This window comes from Crocodylus porosus, unplaced genomic scaffold (genome assembly GCF_001723895.1).
Source record: "Crocodylus porosus isolate Cpor-Errol unplaced genomic scaffold, CroPor_comp1, whole genome shotgun sequence".
Taxonomy (NCBI): Eukaryota; Metazoa; Chordata; order Crocodylia; family Crocodylidae; genus Crocodylus; species Crocodylus porosus.
In genome coordinates, this window is record NW_017728911.1 from 2365872 (window position 1) to 2375638 (window position 9767).

General features: G+C 47.2%; 1 protein-coding gene across 6 annotated transcripts in view; it reads right to left on the minus strand.

The window, feature by feature from the left end:
• Nucleotides 1-9767, minus strand: part of CELF6 (CUGBP, Elav-like family member 6) — a 192031-nt gene that overhangs the window by 39934 nt on the left and 142330 nt on the right. For all 6 annotated transcript variants that reach the window (XM_019533279.1, XM_019533282.1, XM_019533281.1 and 3 more), the window contains exons 4-6: nucleotides 5544-5672; nucleotides 4146-4225; nucleotides 1553-1696 (exon numbers count right to left, since the gene is read on the minus strand). In XM_019533279.1, the coding sequence (XP_019388824.1) occupies nucleotides 1553-1696; nucleotides 4146-4225; nucleotides 5544-5672 (353 nt within the window). The remainder of the gene's footprint in view (nucleotides 1-1552; nucleotides 1697-4145; nucleotides 4226-5543; nucleotides 5673-9767) is intronic.

The window sequence follows — 9767 nt, forward strand, 5'->3', positions numbered from 1 at the left end:
TAGCGCTGGTTGTAAACCTCAAGGAGACAGTGGGTAAACCTCTGGATCTGGGTCTGTTTGTTTCCTGGCTTGTTTTTGAGCAGCCTAATGGCATTCAAGAAAATATTGTCTGGGTGGGATTGAGCAAGGCAGGTGTTCTCCTTTCAGCCTGCATGGCTGTTGGCAGTGCGCTTGTCTCTGGGCCAGCAAGAAGTGGATTAAGCTGCCACAGCAGGACTTGGGCTTATACCAAATACTCACACTAACCTGCAGTACGGGGAAGAGAGAGAGCCTGCTGCTGCCTTGCTAGAGATGCAGAACCTTCAGATAAGAGGTGACACTGAGGTCCTATTTTCTGGCTGTCTCTAGTGGCTTTCCAGCCAGACGTATCCAGACAAATTGCTCATTTGGAAAAGTGCCACTGCCAGCAGTCCATCCCTGGGTCAAACAGATCTCAGGCACCACATGCCCTATTGTAAAGTGCTTACTTGCAGGCAATGCATTGCCATTATCAAGCTTGTTACTTTGGAAAGCATAACATTCATAGATCTTAAGGCCTGAATAGAGCACTGTGATCATCTAGCCTGACCTCTTATATTAAAAAAAGGCTAGCGAGTTCACCCAGAGTGTCTGCTGCACAGAGCCTAATCTAGCATTTCAGAATGAAAGGTGCTACATCAGATATCATCCTATTGTGCTCTGCTCTATGTGAGTTCAACATTGAGTAGATACAATTAAACACTGTGAGAAAGGTTGTGACGCCAAGCACTGTTTGGGCAGGTGTTTATGAATGCTTCTATCTGCCCAGCTATTCTACACTTGGTTTCTCATGAGTAAAGACCTGCAGAACCACGGTGCCAAATTGACCCAAAATGTATAGTAGTTTCGGAGATATCCTTATAGCTTTAAGGCACCGCTGAATCGTAGGATGGTTTCAATAGCAAGTGCATTTCAATAGCAATAGCTCAGTGGGTTTGAGTGCAGGCTTTGTTTCGGCCTTGAATGAGAATATGGTGACTTTGATTGATCGGTATTTCAATACAGTCTTGACATGACTTAAATGTCGGGGGTGGAGGGGACATTTGGGATTTGATTATCCACGCCTGCTATTTATGCCTATACATGCCGCTTTAAGACAGCAGCCACAAAAAAAATCCAGAGAAAATTCCTACGTGAAAAGCCATTAGTCAAGTTTTTCAGCTTCCAGCACCATGAGCTTGTAGAAAGTGGGTGTTTCTCTTGCTGGCCTGCCACTGTTTTCTAGTAGGTAGCAAGTGTTGATCATGGCTGAAGGTGGTGAATGGCAGCACTGTTTTGTGTCATGTTTTCCAAAAGGGTGGGGAGGCCAGCTGACATGTGCATGGGGCACTGAACCTTATTGCTTAATAATCTAGTTCTTCACTGACATCAGGTCACTCTATCACTAAGAATTTACTATGGGCATCCTCAAGTTAGGGTAAGTGCAGTCTATATGAACAGATCCCCATTCATTCTGAGAAGGGCAACCACATGAGATGACCCCACATCTCCAGTGGACATTTCATTCTCCATCTGATTAAGCAGCATCTCCTACCGCTTGCGTGTATGCCCCATAGGCTCCAAACTGGATAGTCATTGGGTTGAAGATCCCCAGCTGTCCTGCCATCTGATGCATCCGTCTTAAGGTCCTCTCCTTGTCTGTGTCTGCAAACTTCACTACCAGACTGGAGGAGGCGCCCTAGGAGAAAGAGAAAGAACAGTGGCATCACTTTGTGCCCATGAGCACTGGTTTGCAGGGGCCTATAACTGTTAGTGATTAACACAACACATCTCATGGTAACTGGCATAAGTCTACTCCATACTAGGTTGTTTTATGAACTACTTGTTAGATCTGAACTTCTTCCTCTGTGTTGGGTAGAGAGAGTTCCTCAGCTGGTGTAAATCAGCATAGGGGCACTGAAGTCAACAGAATTATGCTAATTTAAACCATCTGTTTTCTCAACCTGGCTCGTTCATTTGTTCATTCTTTCTTTCTCTCTTGCTTTGTATATGATGTCCTAGAAATTTCTTTCAGGACACCTGAAACATCCCAGAATTTCAATGCCTCAATCAACATGTACAGGGGTTATTTTAATACCTAGAAACTATTTGATCGTGATGCATTGCACTGAGAAGAATAAAAAGGAACAAACAGGCCAGCAGAATAAGCAGTCAGTGTGATGAACAGTGTCTAGAATGAAGACAAGTCAAATGAACGCTGATGCTATCTGTACTGCTGTCTTGCTTGGAGTGAAGGCAACTTACAGTCACTCAGTGTTTCATGATGCATTCATTCAGATTCTTATTGGAAAGAATCCTCCCCTCTGAAAATTAGGAATGGTGAATCAGAAGCAAACGTTTATGAAAGAAAACCTGCACCTTTGTTTTTTTGCATGAATACTTTGTGACTTTAAAATGCATTGCAAGAAGAGTGTTCTGCTCTGAGATGTAGCCTCACCTTAGCTCAGGCCAGGCCTGGGAGGTCCTGAGGGCAGGGAGGTGTCCTCTTCCTTCTCTAACTGCAGGCTCCAATCGCTTTAATTTATATGAGCAACTGATTTTGTTTATCCTGCACCCACCAGGTTGCTTCTCAGAACTCGCCTCACGCACATTTGTGCAAATTCATTTCCAGAGTGATTCTACCCCGACTTTGCTAGAGTCACCCCAGGGATAAACTTGGCCCAGGCTGTCGATAGCAACGGCTGATCAATGCAATGTTTAATTATAGTCGTCTTTTATAATCATGGCTGTTCTCTGGACTCTGTTTCCTTTCTCTCTCATTCAGAATTTTGACCTTCATTGTTAATTAAATGGCAACTTTCTCCAGCTAGTGATTGAATTATCCCCTACCACCTGCCTGGAGAGCTCAACACTGATCAAAACAAAAGGATGGACCTTGTGTTATTTTACAACAAATTGTTTGATCCTTGAGATTTTGATCCAATTAAAGGGAGGATCAAATTAGCTGGTGATTGGATTAAGGAGAAAGCTCTGTGCTTTCGGCAGGGAGGGAGAGAGCATGTCCAGTGGGAGTGCCCATTTCTACCCCTCCTGAGACTACAACCCTGTGGCAGTTTCCTGCCAAGAACACTGTGAGACGAAGCAGGTTATGCCCTTGGAGCTATGGTGGGACTGTGGGGACCTTCCAGATTTCTGAGCAACTGTTTCCTGTCTTTAGAATTACAGCAGAAGATGAAAGAGAACTGAATGTTAAAGTTACCACCCAGGGTCAGCCAAGTCAGCTACATCAAAATGGCCAACCGTGTGCCCGAGAACGTCACAGCCCAGCTGCCTGCCAGGATTCAGTGACATGAGGCATTGCACCTAAACACGCCTTCTCTCAAGGCTGAGTTTCAAATCCTGACTTAGAGCAGAGGCCTCTGCAGGTCCCTTTTCAATTCTTGGGAGATCTGTTCCTACATCAGAAAAGCAGCCTGTCCCACTCCAAGAGTCTGCTTAGTTGAGGTCCAAGGCTGCAGTATCAGGGAGAGCTGCAAGACAGGACTGAGGAGCACTGGCAGAGAGGAGATGCTGCAGGTCAAGATGGTGGCTGCTGGCTAAGCTGCCAGTGCACACATGGATGAGGGGGATACAGGGGTGGGGTAGCAACGGGTTCCTTCTTTCAGGACTGAAGTACATTAACAATGCAGCATGGGGAAACCTCACCTGCACTACTGTGCACTGGCCAGAGGGCTTTGGGCTAGGTGGGACTAAGCAGGACCTCTCTAACTCTGTTCCCTGGAATTCCTTCAGCCTGTCACTTGGCTCAGACCAACGGGCCTTTTGGCCCAGTTGACTCTTCCTGCAGAACCTGTCATTTTGTTCCAGCCTCTTCTTAGGGGCTGCCCTCAGGACCTGGGCAGAAGCAGGTGAGTTTGGGATGGAATCGCAGCCCAGCTGAGCAGGTATGAACTAGAAACAGTCCATGAGTCACTAGGGCAAGTTCCCCTTTCAGACACCCCTGCCCGAGCCCTGTCAGTTCAGTGGGTGGGTTTGCACTGGAGCGGGCCTATGGACTGGACTGAGAGGTACTGGACTCCAGGCTGAGCTCTCATCTGGATCCAATGGACAGCTCCCACAGATCTTACTTATGGAAAGGAAGGAAAACCCACGCGCTTTTCCCCTCCAGCTCTAGCTCTGACACTTACCGGCATAGTTTGGCTGCCGTGAAGGCTGTTGATGGCTGCTTGAGCCTCTGCATGGCTCCCATATTTTACAAAGGCACATCCTAGGAATGAAAAGGAAAGCATGCTGTCAGCTTGGAAGCCAGACAAAGAGAAGCAGTTCACTGAGGAAGAGAATATGTGCTCAGGCCTAGTACATATGCTGGCAAACTTCCTGCAGGAAATTCAGCCTGTCCTGGACAGTCCCACCCCAGCTCTGCCACTGACCTATATCCCTGGGCAAGTCACCCGCTGTGCCTGTTATTCCACCTGTAAAAGGGGGCAGGTAACTCTTAACACCTGCAAGGAACTCTGAAATCCTTAGGTACAAAGGAAGATGTCAGTGCCGGCTTTGGAACGGAGGAGGAAGAGGACAAGGCTGAGCTGGATGGAGGCTTCAGTGGTGCTCTCAAAGCCCGTGTGTGTTTGTGTGTGTGTGTGTTGCACACATGTGCACACATTCTGTAGGGTAGTTAGCCCCCATGACCAGTGTTTAGAGGATGGTCCCTGGAGTACCCTGAGCAGGGAACTATTAGGGATACCTGGGAGGGGATGAAGTGGAGCTTCAGGCATTGGCTGAGGAAAGCAGGGGTGTGGTGGCAGGTATTCATACACTAGAAGGCTGCAGTCCTGGGACAGATTAAGCCAAAGTATGTTACAGTTCCTGCTCTAGTCTTTGATGGCAACGACTGCATCCGCGTGGATCCAAGCTCCATCCCCCAGGGAGGGCAGGAGTGCACTGTGCCCGCTTGATTTGGGCCTGAAGTGCTCAGTCCTGCAGGTTCTGTCCATGGTGCAAAGGAAGTTCTCCTCCAAGGGCAGGGGACAGCCAGGTGCTGCCACTGAGAGACACAGCAAGGACTAGTTCCAGGCCAGTTACCCGCTCTACCCCACACCGATTTGCTACTGCCCTCTGGGACTCCAGCTCTGCCACCACTGCTCCATGCTCTGGCCTCTACTCAGAATTCACCAACCCACCAAGTCAGTCCCTTTACCCCACCTCAGGCCCTCAGTTTGACCCCTGTGTCTGGCATGGTTGCCCGAGAGCTCCCCAACCTCCCTTGGCTCAGGGAGCTGGACTATATCAGCCATTACCCTGCCCAGCTCTCCCTAACCATATCTATGACCACCTTCCTGTGCCCTGGGCAGAGGCTGCCATGATGACCCATCTGGGTGCCTGGAGCATCTCTCACACAGCTGTATCCCACCCCATAGAAAATACAGTCATCCTGCTACAAACACACGTGCTGCACACTTTTTCCACAATCACCAATATTCACAGAGCCTGGAGTTCTGGCCCAAGCCATGTCACGTTTACACTTGATAGGATGACTCCCAGAAGCCTCCAACCAGTGCTCAGATACTGCTGGATCTGCCTCCCACCTTTGCTGGCTCCATCAGGCCCTCTGAGGATGGTGCATTCCTCGATCTGTCCAAAAGGCTCAAACAGCCGCCGGACATCGTCTTCACTCTGCTGCTTCCCCAGCATTCCCACGAAGAGCTTCCTGTCTTCTAAAAGCAAACCACACTCCATTAGCAAGTGGACCAAGTGTGCAGAAAGTGTGCAGGTGGGGCTACTGGACAAGGGGAAGCCTGTAAGCATTGCAAACATACACTTGTTCTGGAGAACTGTATCACTTGGACCTAAAAGACCACAGCCAGAGGCAACATACAGCATCTCTATGACTACCGCCTCATAAAAACTCTTTCATCCCATTTTGACGTGATCCATCTACATGGATGGCTGGCTGGTCTCTAAACCTTGGGAACCTGCAGTCTACCCATTATCCCGTGCCCATGAAACATCACTGTAAGCTCCCAGGGCATGTCTAAATGTGCCTCTTTTAAGTGGGCTTGGCCTAAAGTCACCATTTTTAAGGCGCATTGAGGGCATATGTCTACACATGTGTGCCCCTAATGCACCTTAAAAATGGCAATTTAAGGCTATGTAAGCCTAAATTTGATACTTGCATAAAGCACGTATCAAATATAGATGCAAATAGCTAAGGTGTATTTGCACATGTGTAGATGTGCTAATGCACATTGACTCGGTATGCGTCAATGGATACACACTGTGTTCATGTGCATTAGCGCATCTGCACATGTGCTAATGCGACTTAGCTATTCGCGCCTAAATTTAATGTGCCTTAATGCACATTAGTCCATCCATGTGTAGATGCATGCCTAAATCGCCTTAATATGCCTTAATGTTCAAAATCCATGAAGCTAGTTCCCCCCAAAATGAAGAGACTGGCTTAAAACTAATGAGCTTTAAGGCATAATACACTAAAGGTTCTCATGGACCTTCTGGTTTCAGAACCCCTTGCTAGGTTCTTGTCCATTAGCACCAAGGGTAAAGACCCTGAATCTTTTTTTAATGAAAGCCAAGACCTCTCCCATCATCACCTGACTCCAGGAACTGGGGATTTAAGAGAAATGTCACATATTGCAGGACTTGCAAGTCAACACAGTGTGTTTACCTGGCTGGCCAGTTTTGTTGGGGCTGTGGACAAAGTCTAGGAGCAAGCTAGATGGAAAAGCTTGGTAACAAAAAAATTAAAATATCGCTTGTATTGGTCTGCTTTCTGATGGCCTCACTGTACACTCTGGTTGTTTCAGATTATTCCCCATTCTAAATGAGTGGGATAGCTTTGGCAATGGGGTTGGTGTGTGGTATTGGAATGTCATTATTTGGCTCTGTCTCTAATATTTCATCTCTGGCAGTAGCCAACAGGCAAAGATTGTATATGACCAGTTGTGCCCTGCTCTCCATGTGGCTGGGGTGGGGTGGGGTGGGGTGGGGGGCAGGGCAGGAGTCAGGACTATGCCTTTCCCATCTCAAAAGAAATTCTGATCTTTTAAATCTTGTTTTCATTTGGAATTGGACCAAAATGTCAAAAATCTACCACAAAGTGAAATTTTCAAAACATTTCACACTGGGTCAATCACAAGGTTTGGAATCACTTTCAAGCTTCTTAAACAATTAGTGTTGATACAAAGCACAATACATTTTGAACTGAAAGACTGAAACATGATGTTCTGAAAATGAGAAAACATTCTGCTTTGACTCTGCCGAAACGACTTCCTTTTGATGAGAGGCAAGGATTTTTGTGGGTGATATCTTTTATCGGACCAACTACACGGTTGGGATAGACCTAGACAAGCTTTCAAATGCAATGTGTTATTGCACTTGAAAGCTTGTCTAGGTCTATCCCAACCATGCAGTTGGTTCAATAAAAGATATCACGCAAAAAAACTCCTTGCCTCTTGCCTATTTCCTGAATCATCACAGCTACAACTTCACTTTCTTTGGATAATATTTTCTAAACAAATCTGGTCAAAATTAGCATAACACTGCTGCCCCCCACCCCTCTGATTTCAGGACACTGAAATGCCAGTTTCCATAGGAAAAATGTTTAGTTGGAAGATTTTGGTGCAGCTCTACTTGGGGTGAATTGCTATTCCTACACACACACACATGCATACACCATGAGGCTCATCTGTCCTGAAGCAAGATATTTTGCTGCTTGATCTCAGCCTGGACAGCTACAAATAAGTCTTCACAAAACGAGATCAAAGAGTGACTTTCCCAGTGCTTGTCTCACTGCATAGGGAAACATTTCAGAGACACTTAACTGCAGACAAGCCTGTGGGTCTATAGCGAACTCTCTCTGGTGAAGGTGAAGTCAAAGATGCCTCAGACCTAAACCTCCTTGCTTTCTTGTTTCTGTGCCCAGGGAGGGCAATATAAAGAGTGTGGTATGTTAAGTAAACAAGGAGCAATGTGGATAAAGGTTAGACAATGGCCATAGAGCCTTAGTTCAACACCAACCCAGGTCTATGGTCATTAGTGCCCCAGGACCTCTAAAGCTGGTCACACATTTTCCAACAACAGTGACTGCTTGATAAACCTGATTTGACAACACTAAAACATGACAGAAATGTGCTTTCAGCCTAATTTTCAACAGAAAACAATCAAAAAGCTTCCTTTTGACTTTTCTATGGTAGAATAAAAAGTATCTGGAAGAATGCCATTGAAATAAAGCGCTTTGACTGTAAAATCATTCTGGTATCATCAAACTGAAACGTACTGGAAGTTTTTGCTCCGCAGGAAGTTTCAACACTTTGTTCTGCTCTGGGATGAAAGGAAAGTGGTGTATGGACTAGGGAGCCTAAGCTCCTCTTTCAGCCTACAGAAGCAAGCTGAGTCTGGCAAGGATAGCACAGGTGAGTAGTGGTTGTAAGGACAGCTGCTAAGGAAAGACCATCCAAGGCTAACAGGCCACTTCTGGGCTTCCACCCCTCTTTAAAGAGAAGGACACTGCAGAGAGTAAAGTGGGTCACTTGTGGGAAGAGCAGGAGGTTTCCTTCTTGGAAGGAAAATCAGGTTGTTGGTCTCGGCCAAATGCCTAGGAGGGCATAGCTCAAATGAGCCCCCTCTTTGAAGGGGCTGTGTGTTGGGGTGAAAGGCACCGACAGAGCCCAGAGCTCAGGACTAGACTAGGAGGGTGATGAGATAGGGAGAGGTGCATTGGTATAGCTCAGAGCCATGGGGGAACCTCTCACGGTGCCTGCCTCCTGCCAGTGCTACCTTCCCTTCATGTACTAAGTTATTCCACTCGTCCTGGCCAACCAGTCAGACCATGCGGGGTGAGGTGGAGCACAGCTGGAGGGCAGCGGAGGGCGAGCGGGGAAAGAGAGACAGAGAGACTATTAAGTAACAACAATTGCATTTTTATGATTGACTATCAGAATAACCCACAGTCTCTGGCCATGCCCAAGGGACATAAATAACTTAAACACGATAGAAGTGAGGGTAAATAATGAGAATTTCATGATTATTACCAGCATCTGTCTTCTGTGGCCTGTATGGCCAGGCTGAGCACTAATGGCATTTGACAAAGAAAATAAGGTGCCCTGTCAGAGTGTGGCCAGGAAAATAAATAAATAATGGCAGGAGACGATTAATGCTTTGTCTGTTAAGGCACCAGGAAAATTAGTTAAGGGAATAGGGCTCATATATTGTCTAGTTAAACATAAACCATCTCTATAAGAGCTGGGCTTCTATTGAGCTGTACGATTCGGCCGGGTTTAAATTTCTTTTGACAGCTCCGTGCTCTGGCTTTGCTCTCCACCTCCCAGGCTTTCTTCCTTTGCCTGTCCTTGGACTGCGGGTAACCTCAGATGAGGACCGCGGCGTGTGTCTTAGCAGGGCTTGTCGGAACATGAAGGATATTCTGGCCTGGGGTGACTGTCAGGACGAATAGCTGTTCTGGGCTAACTCCATGCACAGGCAAGCCCTTAACGTGTTGGGCTGGGACTCAGGAGGCCCAGTTCTGCCACAGACGTGCTGTGTGCCCTTGGGCAAGCAGTAGCATTGGGGGGGGGTACCAGCCTCAGGTGTGAACTATGATGCGGCACCAGAAGTCCTTACCACGGTAGGGGCAGCCATCTGGCTATAGGAGATGGGCAAGATAGCACTGCATCTGGGGGATGAGGGGAGTGGGGGACAAGTGGAGTGATGCTCCCCTTCTCCCAGGATTGTTCCTCACAGTAGGTGCTGCCCTGTGCTTAGCAGTATATCTGGGGTGGGGGGAGTAAATGGGG